Source organism: Cupressus sempervirens, chromosome 1 (assembly GCF_028749045.1).
Source record: "Cupressus sempervirens isolate cs-2001-9-10 chromosome 1, ASM2874904v1, whole genome shotgun sequence".
Classification (NCBI taxonomy): Eukaryota; Viridiplantae; Streptophyta; class Pinopsida; order Cupressales; family Cupressaceae; genus Cupressus; species Cupressus sempervirens.
The window spans coordinates 12,203,406-12,225,515 of NC_143118.1; the positions used below are offsets into that span (position 1 = coordinate 12,203,406).

Here is a 22,110-nt window from a genome sequence, read left to right on the forward strand (position 1 = left end):
AATAGTTTTCTTTTAGCTAAATCAAGTGATTTACAATCACTCCAAAAGTTGAACATTAAAAACCCCTTTAATAAATGTTATTATGACACATTAGAAATATATTATATACAATGAAAGTTTGTATATAGAACTAGATTCCTAAGCCACATGTTTTTTATTAGATAAAAATTGGTCTGAATGGGACTTGAAACCCAACACAATCAAATTTTAGCTAGGATCTAAACCCTCGTATAAAAAGCTTTTTAAAGATAGAACATAGACAAAAATAAAGCTAACCAACAATATAACACAAATGTGTTTTGAAGGGCACTCAAAATTTGTATAAACAAGTGCAGGCCAAACTAAAGCTAAGGAAATTAAACTAATTTTGCCACCTTTCAATCACAACAAAAACCTCATACAAAAGATTTAAAGGCGTCAAAATATTTTGGAAAACCCTTCTTCCTATGTGCACAATCATCTGCGACATATAATTCTCTCAAGAAGAGAAAGGAGACGAATGGAAAACTATCAAGGACTGGGACAAAGCAACCAAAAACACATTATCATGCTTGCTCGAAAAAATAGACTCAAAAGTTAGAAGTTAGTAAACCACGATAGCTATCAACAATGGACAGAGAGGTTAATGGTATAACAATTTCTTGTCAAGGACAAGCCACTAGCAGCATATGCTTACTCGATAAAATAAACTTTGTAAGCAATGCATCAATAAGACCATTTAAATCCTCATCCTTGCAACATTAATCAATATTACCCATACAAATGTTTATGAAGGGCTATTTTTCACCAGTTAGCACTACCATAATGAAATGTTCGACAATCTACAAGCAAATGACATGTAAAAAGCATTCCCTAAAGTGAGAAGCAAGACCTTTATATAAAAGAATCTAAGACCAAGCTCTAAGAGAAGGTGAATACTTCTTCCAATACTTGAGCCTTGTCCTCAATTTGAAAAGAAGCCATTAAAAGTCCATGGTAGTAAGATAAAGCCATTGATTTGTGTTTCATGAGTACGGTTCACAAGCACCTATCACTCATAACAATGAATGGAGTATTCAGCACTCATTACATCTAACTGATTCTCATAGAAATGAAGCACTAGGAATTCTTAAGAGGTCGCTAAATTTGAAATTATTTCAATTGTTGAGCTATTATTTGCAATTTTCTTGTTGCATTACTCTTTGCACTTTTGCTAGCATTTCATTACATAAGCTAAGCATGGGAGGCTTATTGTAATCAATGATGCTCAATCATGACAAGCATTTCATATAGGAATTGTTTTCCATTTAAGTTCAATGTCCATAAAATGAGGTTTACAATATTCATCAAATGAAGTTTACAACCCTCCCTCTTACAACTTCAATCCTATGACTTTTAGTCCATAGTACACACATCTTGACTATTTGGCCTAAAAAAATAAATGAAATACTAAATTGCACTTCAACTAATGACCAAGCATCAGAAGGAAACATTCTTTTATACTAGCATATCTATTATTTCTTGAAGCTCACCTAAGGTGTGTGGAGAGCTGCATTAACCTCTCAAATTCGCATTTGGAAATTAATCTAATTATAACCGTTGCACATAATTTGTACAAAATTTATAAATAAATCCGCTAATAACAACTTCATAATCACTAAAAAGCACGCCTCTTTACTCAGTTCTTTTGTTTCTATTTCATAATTTATAAATACCAATTTAGTGCATAGTCTCCTACTGCACGCATATTTCTTGAATTTCTCTAAAAACAATTTGTAAAATCCGCTCCTTTGAATTTCTGAGTCACGTGATAATGCTCCCCAACCTTTTACTACAAAAGGTTTATAGTGTAAAACCTTCCAAACATTTTCTACAACGGAAGATCCGTATCCCGATGAAAAGATTGTTAGGGCTCGCAATGGCCATAAAATCATATTTTTAAATTACGTTCATTCACAAAATTCTCAGTTACTTCTTCCTATAATGAAGCATAACTTACCCAGAATATCTTCGTCCAGTCACAGGCTAACATGGTAAAATAACTGCATTTAATGTTTACCTGTTGGTGCTTGCACGTTTTAATCAGATCAGATGCTCTTTTCTACGTGATCTATTAAACGAACACGTCTTGCCTTCGGTCTCTCTCTATCAGGACTTAGCTTTGAGGATTTCTTTCTACTGCAATTTGTTCGCTGCTGATCTTACAAAATTGAGTTCAAACTAAAGTTTTGAATTATAACTCTACCATCCCAATGACAGCCTAGTGATTGATATTCACTTTTCTACATCAATATTTGTTGGAAATCCATTCTCTACCAGAAAGGTCAACCTAAACTTTCCTGGTCCTAAAAAAACGTTAAAAAATACATAACAGGTTTCACAGATTGTATTCCGATTGGACTGCTGCAAAAAAAAAGTCGTTTCAAATTAATTAAACTCATAAGTGGTCGGCATGTTTCCACATATCTAGTAAGGCCTTCACCTATTCAAGTCTTCAAAGAGCGTCATGAATTGTGACCCTTGATAAAAGATTGCACAGTTGAATCCATAAATTTATCAAACCAACTTATGATCTGTTTACGATGGAACCCTCAAAACCATCATGGTTATATTCATCACCCAATCAAAAATATAACTCGTGTACATGTTTACTACCTCTTGTATCTCCTTACAAATATTAGCTGACAAACAATATGTGCTCTCAAGAGTCCTATCAACTGCAATATCATGATGTGAACTAAAAGATTGAAGACTGCCTCAATATTACGTTTTCAACCAAAATGTTTCCAAGTAGTTTAATACTTCTAAACATAAAAATTACTCTTCCGCTGCGAACCCTGCTTACATATCTACACACTTAATTGCAGTCAAATAACTGAAAAGCAAAGCCGTCAATCACTTTGGATTTCTGAGAACAATAATCACAGAATCTCCGCGAAGGAACATTTTGCTAATGAATCTATCCTTGTTCACAGGCTGCGCCTTCTTCTTCCCTTTCCCTGTCTTTGGCACCTGTACGCATATTCATTGAATTAAAATAAGTGTTTTTAAATGCAAGGAGCAATGGGCTTCTTTGTCAACACATGCATCAATACAATGTATACAAGTTCAAGAAGACGAAGCATATTTACCAACCTCCGTCCACATTTCTTTAACATTCTCCAGAACCATGTTGCAATGCCTGTCAAAGGCTCTAACTCGTCCAAGGAGTTTCTTGTTGTTTCTACAGTTTATCAGAACCTGTGGTACAAAAAGGAGACAATTTATTCAAGTTTGCAGATGTAAACCAAAACTGTTATGAAACTTTCAACGAAAAAAAAACTTTCGAGTAAAGTCTTGTAAAAATTTCCACAATAAACACACGTCCTACCTGTGTGTTGTTTTTCACACTCATCATAAGTACAGAAAGAGGGCCAGTATTGAATTCCTCCTCCTCCGTCTTTTCTGGCTGAAAGAATGTGTACAAGAAACATAAACATTCAACAAAGTCTCATTGCAGCAGAAACAATTTGACGATCATCATTACATTTTGGGTTCTAACAATCTAATGTATCACTAGTACTTGTGGTGTGGTGCTATCCAAAAATACATAATAATATGCTTCTGAAGCTCTGTCAACGCAGTTTCCAAATATTGCAAGGCTCATATGAATTACCATGCAAGATATCACTCACGAAAAGAAACTTCCTACAGTACATTACAATAAGAAAAAAAAAATATCGCAAACAAAAGTAGCGTTGTCACTAAAACTGAAAACTTATACGACTTTCATGCATAATTTGTACTCAAAGGAAGAGATCGTAGCAAATCTATGTTAAGTGTGTCCTGCTAGCTTGGATATGTGGTAATATCTCTATATCTATGTATCCAACATTTAAGGGTGAAGAATACGGGACACAACTATGCTGTTTGCCCAAGGGAGCCTGAATATTAAAAACTCACAAAAGAATACTATAAAACCCATATTTTTGTGACTTGCGACCAATATTCTGAAGAGCTGAAATTCTGAAATTCAAAAATAAATTCACATTTTAAGGAAGGCATAGGTTCACATTTCTGGGACAGCAAAATATTTTTTTGTGTGTACATACTACATATACACATGCACACACATGTATAAAAAAAAGAATATCACTAAAAACATGTTTTACGGCTTTTCGTTTATATATAAAAATGTAAACATCATTAAACAATCTAAAGAGCTGAAATTTAACTAAAAATAACATCTATGACAATGAACATTCAAATTGACCATTGAAAGTCAAACAAAAAAGTCAGGAACACTTATGTACAGTAAAATAATTATGAAACTAAATATTTGATCATTATCATTCTCATAAAAATAATTAGTCAATAATACCCTTTTCACTTTTCAGTTTTAAAAATAAGGGAGTTCAAGAATTAACAGGCACAGCCTAGAAGGATCCGCAAGAAACACAAGATTTATATACATATATATGGGCACACAAAGTATATATCGGAATTGCAAAGAGACACAAGATTTATATACATATATATGGGCACACAAAGTATCTACCGGAATTGGTTTCATAGTTTACTATCCATTAGGCAAAAATTGACAGAAAATATCTATCCAATGGAGTTTGGAAGACGGAATCTGCATATGAATCTGTCCTCCAACCACCTTTCAATTTCATGAAAATCATACAATGAAAATTATTTCAAGTCAACAAAAATATCTTTCATGCAATATGGACTATTACAAGAATTTATAATTACAAATCTCGTCATCTTTAAGTGTCAGAGAATTTAGATTTACAAAATTTAAAACTTTAGTTTCTGTTTCTTAGATGCATAATGTAATGCTTTACAGTGGAGATGGTATGATACGTCTCTGCAATAACTTATAATAACACTTACTGATTTCTGTGTGTTCCAAGTTGCGTCTTTGAATGAATATGTATATGATATGTCTTTGAATGAATATGTATATGATATAACGAGGAGACAACATGTCTCTTGTTAATATCTTAGCTCACATTAGTTATATATATGACAAATGATATGTGCTCAATGTATTATCATGATTATAATGCATGATAATAATTTTTATATATGGATAATATATAAATATATGTGTGTGTGTGTGTGTGTGTGTGTGTGTAAAATATATCTATATATGAGACCTATCCACTTAATAATTTATTATCAATAATAGTAATGCTTCATGATAATAATAGTGAAGGATAGATATCAAATGTTTAAGGCTGATAGGCCATTCGAACATTTTATTTCATCGATTGGAATCATTGGAACGAAGCTATAATCATTACCACTCCTTCTTAGGTAGGTAGGATGATTGCTATTCAAATAAACAACACACAGTGTACTCCTGTTACCTGAGAGTATCATCAAGAGTATCGTATGTCCCAAGAATATCAACCATATGATATTCACTAATATATTTTCTTGGTATGTGCACTGATGTCTACCGGAAAATATATATGCTCATGGTCTCCATTGATACTACATCTCACAGCATTCACCATGCCATACTTCAGTAATAAAATTTATAGTAGTATGAGCACTACTTAGTTAATTACATAAGAGATATGCACTATCATGATCTCCATAGACATCATCCATATGACATCCATCATGAAGCAGGTTAAACTATTGTTAAGATCGTCATCTTACAATAGGAACCACAATCAAACGTCGATGAAAGATTGTCACCTTTCATGTTGTTTCTACAAAATCATGTAGTAACTCACGTGACATCCACCATGAACCATATCAAAGGTTGGAATAAGGGTTTTCACCTCAAACATTTCTCTTATAGAGAAGGTGTTGGCAATTTGGCCAAGTAGGATAAGTTGTAGAAGAGTTAGAGTTGTCATTTATGGCAACATATACTTTGCATAGAGAAGGCATTGTGTACAGATGAAGATTCCACATTTAGACTTGAAAATTGTCTAAGTACAAGATAGTTTATCTGGCATAATTGAGACATTTTTGGTATGTGCGGTTAATAGAAGCATTATTGGCATGTGCACAGTTAGGTACGGACAGTACATAGTGTCAGGAATGAAGTGTGTAAGTGCATGAGTCAGCACGGTCAGTAGGGAAGAAGATATGACAGTTTTACCAGTTGCAGCAATATGCAGACAGGAACAGGGCATAATAGAAAATGGGTAATTATGAGAGAGAGCAAGAATTAATTTTGTATTTAGCCAAGCGTGTGAAAAATTGAAGGCCGGCTGCATAATGTTTTGTGAATTCCAAAGGCACCAAGGCAGATTATAATATGCGAAGTTTAGAGTGCTTCTTGTGAAGACTATGTGAACTTTATGTGATGCGAATTCTTATGTATGATCAGAGGATTGCGAATTATGTGATAAGCAGCAGTGACATATCAAATATTGAAGATATCAGCAGCAAGCAAGAGGTTATTGTATCTATATTTTTGTATCAAGAAATTAGATTGTAAGTTACATGTTTGGGCAGTGGGCTCAGCTTGTACATCATTTTGCATATGTATATATACCAACTCCTAACAGGGTTGAGGCTTCTAACAATGCCTAAGTTCTCTAACAAGGACCGAGACACTATATGCATGTAATTGACTCCTAACAGGGTCAATATCTTAAACCAAATATTTTTTATCAGCGGATCATCTTGTGAGTACCATCCCCACCAGGGTTTTCCCTTGGCCAAGGTTTCCCTAGTTAACAAAATATGGTGTTATGAGTTCTCTTATTGCATGGTTACGTTTACTGTTCAGTATAATTAGTTTGCTTTCATATTCAAGTTATAAGGCAATCAATAATATCCAGTTTTGGACTAAAGTTTGTAGAATACTATTTCACCCCCCCCCCCCCCCCCCCCCCGGGTATTCCCTATTTCTAACAGAAGGACATATTAAAGTACATCTCAAGATCATGACGCTGAGGCTCACTCTCAATAAGGGCTTTAATCCAATAACTACAAGCTTGTCTTCAATAATGTACAAACCTCACTTTGGCAGAAGGCTTGGAGAAAATATTGGTTGTCAGATCTTCAGTGATAATGTACCCTAAATGAATAGCATTCCAAGTATCCATCTATGGTTTAGGCATTCGCATAAAGGCCTTTCAATCTACACATATCGACTTCATCTCATGAATCATAATCCTCTAACTGCTACAATTTCTTGATCACTAGAGAATCCATCTCAACATGGTCTACTCCATCTTAATCAATATGACCAAGATCCTCAAAAGTCATCTGAAGCATATCCTCTATCTGCACCCTCTATCACGGAAGTATACCTCAATTCATAGTAACATGAATGAATGTACTAAACTATGTATTTATCCTTAGGCTTGGCAACACCAGACATTCAAGATAACGTGGTTCCCTTCTGAAGCTTTAAGTACATGAATCAAACCCCTGAACTCTTCGTCCAAGGTTACTTCTAATGAAATTTTAGGCTCCCTCTTCTTATAGAAGAATACGCATAATCCTAATCATAGAAGATATCTTGCTCCAATAGCCTCACCTCATCTAGCATGATTAGCATATGACTAATGAATTCTAGATCCAAAACCACTTTGGAGCTATTGTTATAATATTGAGTCCTACACAATATTTTGGTAGCATGCCTAATGTACCATTCTTTTATTTCCTACAAGAACATCCCCAAAGACAAAAGAAAATATGCCACATAGCTCTTATTGCACAAGAGAGAGACTACAATGAGTAAATAAATGTAATACTCAAGGATAATGAAATACTTACCTAATTGTTATGGAGTAAAAGCACATCAACATCCTTGATGCAAGTTACTCCAATGAAGGTCATGTGACCTGTGATAGAACAAATAAGAATCCTAATCATAGAAGATATCTTACTCCAATAGCCTCACCTTATCTAGAATGATCAGCATATGACTCATGAATCCTAGATCCAAAACCACTTTGGAGCTATTGTTATAATATTGGGTCTAGGACAATATTTTGGTAGCATGCCTAATGTACCATTTTTTTTCCCCTACAAGAACATCCTCAGAGAGAAAAGAAAAGATCAAGGCAAATAGCTCTTATTGCACATACAAAAATACATATAAGAGAGAGACTACAATGAGTAAATAAATGTAATACTCAAGGCTAATGAAATATTAACCTAATTGTTATGGAGTAAATGCACATCGACATCCTTGATGTAAGTTGCTCCAATGAAGGTCTTCTGACATGTCATTAACAACCGCCATTCAAAGCAAAAATGTTGTTCCAGACTGTATTCGCGAAGCAATAGAGCTTCCTTATGCATCGAATCAGAAAACATCTCCATTAAGCATTTGAGTATATCGTCTGTACTCCCATCCGTGATTACAAAGGTTTCTAAAACCCTTCATTTGTGAAGTTAACACACTCACATTATTTGAGAGACATCTCCCCTTTGAATGTAACTCTTCAAAAGCGATGAGAGTAATCCTTCCTAGTGGTCTGCTTCATAGCAATTGAATAGTCTTTAATTGTGATTGTTATCTATATGATTATATTCACCAGAGTCTATAGTTTACCCACTATATCATTTAAATAATCATAGATTCTCTATAATCACTTTAAATTCTTCCAAAGATAGAGTGAAAAACAAATCAGTGATCTCTATTTTGACAACTAACAAAGAGCTGAGATAGGATTTGTGAAAGCTAAAACCTTATTACTACATGTGTGGGTAGATCAAGAGGGAATGACAAACATAGTTTGTGTTCAAGATATCAAACTAGAAGGATGTTCCTTTAGAAGGATATTCATAGAACTCCAATCTTTCAAAAGTTAGAGTCTCTATAATTACAAGGCATAAATAGTGAGCTTTTGCACTTTGCACAGGTCATCGTAACAGCTGCGCCAATTTGTCAACACACCAAAACATGACCAAGGTGCAATTATTAAAACCATTGCACCAACCCTTAATTTCAGATGGATAGCACAAAACATCTAAGGATCAATAGAGCCCATAAAAAAAGGTCTCAAATCAAGTTCTCAAGTATTCTGACAATGGATGCATTTCAAACATAATTAAGAATTTCCAATAAGATTCATTGTGCTAGTAGATTGATTGATTCTCTTCTTAACTTCTGCAATCATGGCAGTCACAACTATCTTCAATCTCACCACCATTCTGTGAAGCACTTCAAGTTTATACTGATCCTTTCCTTTGCAATGTCCATATGCGATTCATATGCTACAAAATGACATATCCAAACATATTGGGTTCTTAACAAAAGCTTTGTATTTCCATGCAAAAAACCTATGCTCCACGGGGACGCGTCCCCTGCCTCTGTACCCTAGTACCCGTACCGGGGACGAAACGGGGACGCGGGGACGGATTTTGGCCGTCCCTTGAGTCGTCCCCTTTTTGAAAAATTCAGAAACGTCCCCGAAACAGCCAATTTTTTGGGCAGGAAACTTGGGGACGGCCAGCAGTATCGGGGACGGTTTTGCCGTCCCCTATCCGTCCCCGAAACTGCTGGCCGTCTCCTTTTTTCCAGTCAATCTGGTAAAGGCAAACCATCCCCAAAAAAACATTTTTTTCTAATTTTTGTTGTTCGTGTGGCCCCTAGTCATCTTAAAGACATAATAACAATATGCAACCCATATTTGGTCCATTAAAACACTAACTCTTCTACTCATTTTTCGATTTAACATACTTGCTAAGAGGAAGGAAAAAAACATAAGAGCAGTAGCAGCAATGAGCAAAGATTGTGTTTAGTGAAGAAAGATTGCGTTTGGTATTTACTATTCACTAACTATTTTAATTGGACTTCTCTTTATTTCATTCTGATTTCAGCATGATACTTGAAGCCTTTAGGCATTTTAATTTTTGCTATATATGTATGTGATATTGTTATAATGGAAGCACTTAGTATTTGCCATTTGATAATATTCCATGTATTTATCTTCTAAAATGTCTATGGTGAATGGTTTATCAATGTTATGATATACATATTTGAATTTTGTCTCTATATTAAAAAAAATCCCCTATGTTTTTAATCACCGTCCCCTGATGTCCCGTCCCCTAAATTTTGGCTTCGACCCGTACCCGTACCGGAAACACGTCCCCGTCCCCTAAAACGTCCCCGTTCCGGAAACTCCGTGGAACATAGCAAAAAACTTTACAACCTATGTTGCCCCACATTATGTTCAAATAAGAGTTCCCGACTAAGCAGATACTCATCATTATCATATGAGGATTTCCCTGCGTAGAATTCATTAGTATACAAAGGCATTGGGAGAAGCACCTATTATATGTCTCTGTAAACTACAATTGCTTCCAACCATTTGTTCCCATCTATTTGATGTACAAGTTCTCGCATTAACTTCTAAGAGCATCTGGCTTGCCTCTGTAATTAAACATATGACATGTAACTCTTGAATGCTATTAGTTTCACTAATTAATTGAAGGTAAAAACTACAGACACATTCCTTTCTAGCTAATCAATCTCCAATCTTTGAGTTGTGGTTAGGGACTTCTATTTGAAACTGATTTTTGTTTATTTTCAGTATGCTGGAAAGGAAGTTACATATTGTAACTTCATTTATAGACTGAGATTTAGTGGCTTGTTAATAACCCTTGCTTTCTACCACCCAAAGAGTTTAACTATGTACAGCAATAAATGCAATCCCAAGGGCCACGAGCTGCTGTAAACTATTACAGAAGTAATTGGTAATACTTGCTTGGTATTAACAGAGACCAAGAGGTCAATATATACAAAAAAACAGAATGATGTTTCCTTAGGAAAACGATCATAAAGAATAGAAACTTTCTATTCTAGCTAAGAGAAAACTAACAGTTATCTACAACTAACGAAATATCAGAAACATTCTAATATTTACAATAGATTACAAATAGATTACCATTAACTAATAATAGACGTTTATCTATTATCATAATATAAACTTGCCTCATTTGTTTTCATATCCTTTGTTCTAAAGAGAAGATATTCCCAGAATCATGCAATGACTCGTAGAATGAACATTCTACAACAGCACTGCCACTGTTCTCATAACAGCGAACAATCCAACACTCTTTCTCATGACTTATCTTGAATGTCCAAGCTTCTATGTGTCACTTTCATACAAGTCGGCTTGTCAGAGAAGCCACATTCGCAATATTCCATAGCAAGTCTCAATGGTCTAATGATCAGATTGTTTAGCAAATATGTCTTATTAAATAATAACATCTTCCAGTAATGCTAGATCTGTACTTATGGCTGAATTCGAATTGCTTGCTTATAAGCATGTGTCTTGATTTCTCAATCTTCTAGGGAATCTATAGAATTTCCTAGACAATTATTCTATACTTCTCACAATGTGTTCTTTACAAAATGGATATGTAATAATCTCTATCCTTATTACGGCAGCCATTTGATTTGTTCTTTACAAAGTCTGACTCCTATCAATGACCCTATAAGGAGGCTTGAAGACTCTAGCAATATTCTTGATATTGTATTGGCACATGTTGATAGTGCCACAGAAGTACAAAGCTATGCCAAATTGCAGTATATGAGGATGTCAGTGTTGGAATGTAAACATACAAGCAAACATGAAATGAAAGCATGCATCAACATATGACACAAGAGATTTGGTAACCGAGAAACCCTTCAGGAATAAGAAGGTAAAACTAGGGTGGGGATGACACCCACAAAAAATTACTGCAGCAATATGTTCAACAACTTCTGATGGTCTGCCTTGTTAAAGGCTTTACACTGTGTCAATAGTGACCTGGTTAGAGGATTTACAAACACTTACATGAAGTGTCACCCTGTTAAAGGATTTACAATAGGTTGTTAAACCCACCTAATAAATAGAATTTTCAATCAACTTCTCCAAAGGTTTTCCCACCTAGCTGTTAAGCTAACCTATCAATATAGGATTTCAGCATCTAATACAATGGTAAGAAAGTATTACAACATTTGACCTGATAGTATGCAATCTCTAATTGCTGCCTTCGGGCACCTGATCTACTCTCTTCTGATCTTGATCCTCTGAGATCTGATATCTAATCTTGTCCCTTGTCCCTTGTGCTGTTCTGATCAACTGGATATGAAAATGCTGCTCTGTTCCTCTAAGTCCTTCCCTCTTCACACTGAAATTTCGCTATAATCTCCCCATACACTGTTCTCATCCACACATGCAATGGGTTTTCGACCTCCTTTTAAAGAATGTGAAGACTTAGGGTTAGGTATGGATCTACGATCCATATTGAATCTCAAATTCCCGTTCATTCCTTGCATTTTTCTTATTGGTTGCATGCCATTTCCATTTTTTTTGATTGACTGCATGCAGATCACATAGGAAATGTAAATGATTCGTCCTTATCTTTTTTTTCTAAGTTACCGGATTCGCTCCTGAAGGGCCAAAATCGAAATTCGATTCGCATGAAATCAAATTCGGTCCTGGTTCGATTCAAATTCGCAGTTTTCCTGTTAAATTCCCTGTGGGTCCTTCATTTCGCACCCTGGACGAATTTGATTGAATTTCGAGCGAATTTTGGAGTCCAAAAAAGAACCCGGATGGAATGACAGCGAATTTCGGGTGAATTTGGGCATACAACGAAAAAGTTGAAAAAACGTTTGACTTTTTAATCATTTAAAAACGCGTTTTACTTTATTCTAGTCGATTTTACCATCTAATATTTACATAAAACCCTAAAACGATGCCATCAACCATATTCGGCGTTCAGACATCTTTATACCGCAGCTTGTTTTTGGGTTTGTTTTATACGGCTGCGTCCAGACTTCAAATTTTCTTCTCCAACTCCAACGATAAAAAAAGAGGTAGGTCTTTAAAAGAATCTGCACTACTCCAAATCCCTATTAACAACCAATGAATTGTTTTGCACGAATGAAAATAGTAGTATGAGATGAAACCAGGTCAAGCTCTCTCGGCTTTGTTTGATTGTGATTAATTTAGATTTTATTTAATAGGCTATTACTATTAATATGTCGATTTGTGCCTGTAATTGTTATGTGGTGAGAAGATTAGAGAAAAATATGTATGTGCTGAGCTGGCCTTGGTATCATTCAATAGCAGGTAGATTTAAAGAAAATGTGTTTAATCGTCTAAAGTTAAATTTAAAATTTAAAATGTGTGGGGTACCACTAAGTGGTGAAGTGATCAAATGTCATTAACAAGGTCTGAGTTCAATTCCCACATGGAAACTGCCAAACCAAGCTCCATACAATAATGGCCCAACAAAATCATGTGCCAAACACAATAGGATGGGACCCTTTCTAAGCCCCCAAATATGAAATATGAGAACTGCAGTTCCTTAGTGTCCAATTGCCCTTGGCAAAGATAAAATTACAACTCTATAGAAAATTTCAAAATTATATTATGACTATTGAATAACTTCTAACTTCTTACAAATTGTTACGGGTTTTTAAATTTTCATTGTGAACTTACTAATATCTATTACAGTTTAGTTTGAATGGATCAATGAGTTTTTAACTTTTTTCCATATTTAATTTTTTGTTTTATGTATTGACATATTGTGTAATTTTTAAATTTTTGTGTAGATTCTATCATGGCTGGAAGTGATTTGGTTGGCAATAATCCCCACTTCAAAATCGACAAATGTTCCCCACTTTGGAAACATGTGCAAATGATTCGATCAATGCTGGGTGGAGGAGGTTACGTGTGGATTTGTAGCCATTGCAAGGAGGAATTTAGCAGCTCTTATAGTAGAGTAAAAGCACAATTGTGCTTTATTCCTCAAAAAGGCATCAAATTTTGCATCGGGAAGCCAAAACCTTTCTTCCAAATCACATTGTAAACAAATATATTCAAGAGCAAAAGCAAGCAGAGGAAGTTTCTGGGAGGGCAAATGCTTCACATATGTTGGAAAGTGGTAGGCCTCTAAAGAAAAGGAAAACATCATCTATGTCTTCAACTACCAATCCTAGTGAGCCACCTGCAGAAGGCCATCCATTCATGCGTCCTACTCCTCCTCAACAACAGATTGTAAGTAAAACAATGGTGGGACCCTTGGAATCATCATTCCAAAATGAAGCTAGAGACATTGTTGATGAAGCCATAGCCAAATGTGTTTATGCAAATGGATTGTCATTTAATGTTGTTCGCTCACCGTATTGGCAATACATGGTGAGGGCAATTAATGTGGCTCCAAGCGAGTTCAAGGGCCCTGGGTATGAGAAGGTATGCACCACTTTATTGGATAATGAGGTGGCCCGTGTAGAGAATGCCATGCTGCCCATCACGGATGCATGGGTCGAAACAAGTGTAACAATAGTATCAGATGGATGGAAAGATCGAAGGAAACGTCCTTTGGTGAATGTTCTTGCAATGTCTACAAGAGGTGCAATGTTTCTAAAAGCAGTGGATTGTGAAGGAGAGGTAAAGGATGGTCCTTTCATTGCAAACATTCTCATCCAAGCTATCGAGCAAGTTGGCCCTCAAAATGTTGTTCAAGTAATAACCGACAATGCGAAGAATTGTAGGGCTGCTGGCTTATTGGTTGAGCGGTATGAACACATTTTTTGGACACCTTGTGCAGTGCACTCACTCAACCTAATGCTGAAAAAAATTGGCACTAAGATTGAGTGCATAAAAAAAATGTATGAAGAGGCACAAGAGATCCAAATATTTGTCACGGACCACCATATGATGCAGGGTATATTCAAACAATTCTCGAAATTGGAGCTCTTGAAGGTAAGTTGAATTGTTTAAAATTTAAACATGTTTTATAAATCTAGCCACTTTAGTAAACTTTCTATGTTTTCAAATTTTTAATCTATTACTGTTTTGATTTTAAAATAGGTTGCTGAGACCCACTTTGCCTCCAACACCATTGTTTTGAAGCGACTTATCAAGGTTAAAGACGCATTGACTAGAATGGTAACTAGTGCTAATTGGACCGTATGGAGGCAATCTAATAGTGATAGAGCAACTGCCATAAGGGGATTGATACTAAATGAATCTTGGTGGGATCATGCTGAGTACCTTTTGAAGATCACAGAGCCTATATTGAGCATGATTCGATACACTGACATGGATAGGCCTTGCTTGAGTGAGGTATATGATGGCATTGACTCCATGATTGAGGACATTAGAAATATCGTAAATGAGAAAGAGCAAGATCCTAATGAAAAGTTCTTCAAGGAGCTACAGTTAATCATGATAGAGAGATGGAACAAAATGACTACCCCTTTGCATCTACTTGCCTTTGCATTGAGCCCCAAGTTCTATAGCCAATCGGTCCTCAAGAGGAGTACCACTAGAGTTCCCCCATACAGAGATCCTAAATTTGCTCAAGGGTACAAGGCAGCCCTTCGAAGACTCTTTCCTGAGCACCTACGACCTGCAGTGAGGTCTGAATTTATGAGTTTTGCGAGCACCGATGATTGTGGTATTGAGGCTCTTGAAGACAAGAACAATGCTAATGCTAATGCTCATAAATGGTGGTACTACCACGGTCAAAAATACCAACACTTGCAGCCCATTGCCATCAAAATTTTATCACAGGTTGGTTTTTTAAATTTTAATCTCAACATTCTAATTGCTAGTTTTTTGTTGGTAAATACTAAATATTCAAAACTCTAATTTCTAGTTTATTGTTGGTAAATTTGCAAATCTTGATAGGTTGCTAGTTCATCATCATCTGAGAGGAATTGGAGCACATACTCTTTCATCCACTCAATAAAACGCAACCGACTAAACTCCAAGAAAGCAGATAACTTGGTGTTTGTGCATTCAAACTTGAGGCTCACAACTCACAAAGAGAATATGTACAAAAAGGGGGAGGCAAAACAATGGGATGTCAAACCAGAGGCCGCGAAGTTGGAAGTCCACTTTGATGCACTTGCGATTGAAGATGGCAATCTTGAGATACATAGTAGTATTGATGGAGCCGATCTTGAGGTTACGGTTGAGACTGCTGATGCTAGTGGCACTAATTGTGCTTCTAATCAGCAACTGCCTAATGATGATGAATTCTTTGATGATTTTTGATGATACATTGATATTTGTCATTTGATCACATATGAACCTATGACTGATTATTGATTAACTGATTAGTAATGTTGATATTGTTGTTTTAAAGACTAAAGTTTTGAACTGAAACATTCATATGGTATTATGGTGGTATATTTTGACATTTTGTCATGCCAATCGAACAAATCATTAATATATGTGGTGGTTGAATTTGCTAAATTGCTTTAGATTAGCATAGTGGTGTATGAACTAGTATGCTGCAACATATTTTTACATATATTTTTTTTTTTTTTTTTTTTTAAATTCTTGTACAGACGAACCCAAAAAGAACCCAAACCCAGCCCAAAAATTTTTGATCGAATTTCGAACCCACATCCGAACCAGAATCCGAACCGGCAACTTAGTTTTTTTTCTTTTTCGAAATCTCTCTATGTCGGTTTCCAAAAACGGTTTACATCTGAGTTTGTGAGAGTACAAACTCATATGTTGATTCTGTGTTACTCAGCACATACTATATTACTGATGCTTGGCACATACTATCTTGAATTGCTTGGCACCTATTACACTCTATGTTGCTCGACAAATGAATATTCCTGAATTGCTCGGCACATACTACGCTCTGTCTTGCTCGGCACATGAAGTCACTCGACACCTATTAAGATTCTGACTCGGTAGCTACTATAACTCACTCGAAATACATAGTGTACTCCGCATATATGGTGGAATTGGTTAAGTGTGTTGACACTCGAATGTCAAGACCATTCTAAGACCAACAATCAGCATACACACTGTACATCTGCTATCGATCTTGTGCTTGATATACTTCCAGCCGCTCACTTCTCTAGCGTCGACGGGCTCTCCATAATCACTTAGGTTCGCTTTCATTCTTAAATTTGTCGGAGAGCCCTTTTCTTATTTACAAACCCTCAGATGATTATTTATTTTAATGTTGACTTGGGGACAGAAATCTTCTCACTTCCTCTGTGAACTTGCACCAATTATTGGCTTACCAAAATTTATGATCAATCCCAATTTGATTCCCACGTGCAAGCAGAATTTGATATTAATTTGATAGTGGTTATAATTGATGCTCTGAATACTACAATGGTTATTGGTAATGGATGTATGTTGCTTCACTAACACTCAATCTGCAAATATCAACATATCTCTTAAGCGGAATGATGTTTGTTCTCTTATAATACTACTACACTTCATACAAACTGCACTTTATTTATTCTGGAGATATGGCTTACACAACTTTGGATAAATCAATAGTTACAATGATTATTGCCAAGATATATCCAAGCTCAACATCATTACTAAGCCTTCCACAAGTTTTTCTGATTATCCAAAAAGAACGCACGTCTTTTTTATATTTATAACCCAACCTTGTATTTATAAGTCTTCTATGCCTGTTAGTCTAATTCCCGGACACAACACGGTAGTTCAAGAAGGAATAAGATGCCAATCTAGGAATGATTGCAATAGGTGCAAATAAAATAAAGTATTTTCCCTTGGATTCGAACCTGCTCTGATACCATGTTAAAGTGTCAGAGAATTTTGATTTAGGAAAAAATTTAATTTTTGTTAATGTTTCTTAGATGCATAATGTAATGCTTTACACTAGAGATGGTATGATATGTCTCAGCTGTAACTTGTCATAACACTTATTGATTTCTGTGTGTTTCAAATTACTGATTTGATTGAATATATATTTGATATAAAGAGGCATGTCTCCCATAGAGACATGTCTCTTGTTAATATCTTAACTTACATTAGTTATATATATCAGAAATGATATTTGCTCAATGTATTATCATGATTTCAATATATTATAATAATTTATATATGTATATATTATATCTCATATATATAATATACATGCACACACATATTTATGTATGTATAATATATCTCATATATATACTTAATAATTTATTATCAATAATAATAATGCTCCATGACAATAATAGTGAAGGATAGATATCCAATGTTTAAAGCCGATAGTGTTTTCCCTCTAGGGTTAACAAAGATTACTTGCACACATTAGTAAAGTACTAAACAATAGATAGAAAGATAATATAACAGCATTGTATTCATCAACTCATTGCTACATACAAGTTTCTCCATACAAATGTCTCATTCCAAGAGAGAAGTGCATACATATAGTGTCCAAGGGAATGCGAGGTGAACCGTCATCCGTATAACTTCCTCGAACAAACCAACCATCTAACTACCCGTTTTCTCGACATCATCAGTCGTCTCCTAGTGACTCAAAGCTGACAAAATAGGAGACAACTATACAAATATATCAAGAAAACAAAGATTGAGGGGGAGGTTGTGTCCCTGGAGTATTCAGCAATTGGCACAACTCGTAGACCTGATCCATGCGGATGCGCAAATCCTTTTGAGTCCTTGTGTTGACCTCTATGGCTTCCTTCAGCAAGAGTGTTGCCTCCATGGCCTGAGCTTCCCTTTGCATACAGGCTGCTTTAGCCTCTTCTAGCCCCTTTCTGCCAGCTCCTTATCCAGTAAGAGCACTACTTGCTCTACTGCCCAAGCTACCTGCTCGCAAGCCAAATGAGTAGCTAGCTCCTCCTGAGCCTTAATCTCGACCTCTGTGGACCTCTCAGCTACCACTTTGTCTACCTTCGTAAATCGCTAAGCATAGTAGGCGTCCTTGTACACCACTACTATCTTATGTGTGAACCTCTCCATGGTATTGGTGACTAGTCCTAACTTGGGTTCTGTAGCCCAATCTGCCAGCATCTCCAATGTCTCTACTACTGGCCACCCTCTTGCCTCAAAGCAAGAGTGGAACCGCTCAAGGCATGTTCGCCTTATATATGCCTGGATCAGCTGCAGTTCTCATGTTCTAGTCAAGGCATGTTGTCCAATCACCTGAGCTCTTTCCAGCACATTCTCCAGAGCTCTGATGTATGCCCTAGATCTCTCCTCATCCGACCCATAGGAAAAGATCTCCTCATCCTCCTCTTGCCCAATCTGCTGGTCTGAATCAATCTCCATACCTCCTGTGGCATCAACTTCCACTTCCAATGCAGCCTCCTTATTGGGCGCATCCTTAGATAGTGTACTCTCCTCCTATGGTGTCATTGTTGCTGCTCTCCTCAAACCCTCTTCCCATCGTTGGGGTTGAACAGAGGCACCTATGGCAACAAGAGCAAGACGGAACTATTATCTCAAGAACATGTTCACCCGCCATCGCTGGTTGGGCCAACTGCACCACACTCTTTGGTTGTGCCAATAGGGAAGAAGCAATGGTCACGACCGCCTCGGTGCCAATGACCTCCAATTTAACCTAGGGCTCGAGAAACCCGATCTCATTTGCCTCTGCCTTGTGTATTTTTGTCGCACCTTCTGCTACCTCTAGGTTGATCTAGTCAGGGACAACGTCGGCTATCTGACTCTCAGCTACCTGGGAGGGCACTTCAACTTTCGTCATCCCCATCACCTTCTCAAACTCTGTGGTTGGCGTCGAAGTAGGTGCCATATCAATCTATGGCCGAAAGGTGGAATGGAAGAAGTGACAGTGGTGGGTGTCAAATGTGTTGTCGTGGGTAGTAGAGGCAGTGTGAACAATGACTAAGGAGGAGACACGATCTAGGTCACCTTTGTCTCGTCTTCAGCTTGAGAGTTGTCACTCTCTAAAGTAGTCTCCTCACTTTTCGTAGTATTTCCGCGGCCACTATCAGTGTCACCCATACTCAATCCCTGCATCACTCTCTTCTAGCCAGCTATTGTGCCCCCAGTGTCCAAGTGTCGCCAATAGAATACTGGAGGTTTGCTCCCTGCGCCAATTTGCCTTTCAGCAGTGCGTCTTCTAAAAATAGCCCAATGGCATGGTAGGGCATATAAAATGTACGGTGTTGCAGATTCATGAGTTCCTCCATTCAATCGATGAGGAAAAATGCCCAATCATATACCATCCCATTCATCATGCCATTCATGAAAACAATCTATGGCAAGGCGATATCTGAAGCCCTACTTGCTCATGTTAGTTGGCTCTTTATCACATCCATGATACACCGCCAATGTCCTTCTTTGATGAAGTCGCGTCTCAATCGTCTACTCCTGGTACCCTTTATGACAAAATTGAATTCATCCACCATGAGGTCTCGACCCACCAGCTTCACACGGACCTCCTTTTGATCTTGTGGAAGTTTGTGATTCATGGTTACCACCTTGCGGCCTCCTTGGTCGAGCATACCAACGACTAGTAAAATCACGTGCTTTGAATGATATCGTAATAGGATGCTTTTTATAGTCAAATGAGCTCGTCCGGCTATGTTTGTTATATGATTCATAGTTCTCAATACTGGTTCATACAGCTGTATGGAAAATACTAACAGTTGAATAGCCCAATGCACTTGCGGACGCACCAATGTCTGATTGATGATGTCGATATCCGACGTTTCCTGCCACCATCGTCTACACTCTCTATCGTTCAAGCCTTCAAACTGGACTGTACGGTGAGAAATATCCACCTTCTAACCAATTTGTTGAACCTCTAGACGCACCTTTTGTTTCTTGCTACTAGACGGTGATCCCGGTTCTGGTCCTACAACATAGACTTCTGAAGCCAAAACTTTTGCATTTTTATCCATATCAGAACCCTCTGCTTCCAATGGTTCCTTCTACGCTTGTCTCTTTCCTGCTGATTGCATACTTTAAAGTATTTAACCTTTTCTTGTTTTGTCATGTTGCAACAAAAACGGTTAGGGTTTCCCTACGCATGCTTTCCACAGACGAGGTTGAAGCCCTCACACGTTGTCTGTACTTCCATGGATGATGCTTCAATCCGCAGCAAGTCTATTTGGTACTTGGTTTTGGTGTGTAGTGGTTTCTCCTCCTCCGTGGCCTTGCTCTACATTTGCTAGTGACTCCACCTCCTCCACGGCCAACTAATGACTTCCCTCTGCTACGTCCACGACTCTCTTCTTTCTGCCTTTCGAAATGTGTTTAATCTTTCCCTCAACACATTTTTATAACTTGGGCACTCATCCACAAGGGTTGCTATGATGTCTGTGAGAGTCGACGATGCGTCCGCAGGACATTTGTCTGCAACACGTCCCTGGGACATCTATCTGCGGCCCACATGCTTTTTAATTTTCTTTTGCTTTTTTTGCTTTTTTGTTTTTTTAACCCTTTCACGCATTGACAGCAACTAGAATCTCTTTGCCATCAAGTGACCACAACTCTACCAATCCATTGGCTGCCACTTCTCAGACTTTATATGGACCTAGCCATTTCACTTTAAATTTCCCAGGCTTGATTTCATTTCACCTATTCAATTTCAACACTAACTGTCCAGGTGTGAACTGCATTAAACGAAGGTGCTTGTCATGCCACACTTTCCTCTATTGCTGTGCCACATCCATCGCCCATTGCACCATGGCTCTTTTCTCATCTAGCTTATTCAAGTTATAAAGTCTTCCCTCAAACTCTCAGACTATCCATGTCGCCAAGCTTGTTATCAATGGCTATCTGTAGGCTAGGAACCATGAATTCCGTAGGAACCACTGCCTCTTGTTCGTACATCAATTGAAATTGAAAGGGTGTCGGTCATGTGGTCACCTTGTAAGAAGTCTAGTAGGCCCACATCATCAAAGGTAATCTCTCTTCCCAATCTTCACCTTGGACCCCACAAGACTAATAGATGACGCCCACTATGATTTTTTTTGTCGCCTTTTCTTGACCGTTCGTCCAAGGATCATATGGTCTCAACAGTGTATGAAGTTTTTTTTAATTTTGTGGTCAATAGCTTACTGACATGATTCACAAAATGACCACCTTTTTCGCTTGTTAATTGAATTGGGATGCCATATCTTGTCATGATCTGTTCATAAATGAACTTTGCAATACTAAGTGTTAAGTTGTTCGTCAATGCGCATGCTTAGACCCATTTCGTTAATATTTCGTGGCGACCACAATATAACGACATTGTCGAGCACGACTAGCCTTTAAAAGTCCGATGAAATCGAGTCCCCATCTCTCAAATAAGTCTTGGGCGTGGGGAGGGTTGAGAGGCATAAAATCCCATTTGAGGGGTTTTCCCGCCCGTTGGCATGTATCACATCCGACCACCCACTCTCTGGCATTATTGTACAAAGTTGGCCACCATAGACCTGCTAAGAGCACTTTTCTTGCCATC

At 37.2% G+C, this 22,110-nt stretch overlaps 1 protein-coding gene across 1 annotated transcript in view; it reads right to left on the reverse strand.

Annotated features, from left to right (window-relative positions):
• Window positions 1–2,531: 2,531 nt before the first annotated feature.
• Window positions 2,532–22,110, reverse strand: part of LOC149575913 (uncharacterized) — a 60,223-nt gene continuing 40,644 nt past the window's right edge. The window contains exons 3-5 of the mRNA XM_089815959.1: window positions 3,350–3,427; window positions 3,115–3,219; window positions 2,532–2,991 (exon numbers count right to left, since the gene is read on the reverse strand). Of these exons, the coding sequence (XP_089672085.1) occupies window positions 2,875–2,991; window positions 3,115–3,219; window positions 3,350–3,427 (300 nt within the window). The 3' untranslated portion in view covers window positions 2,532–2,874. The remainder of the gene's footprint in view (window positions 2,992–3,114; window positions 3,220–3,349; window positions 3,428–22,110) is intronic.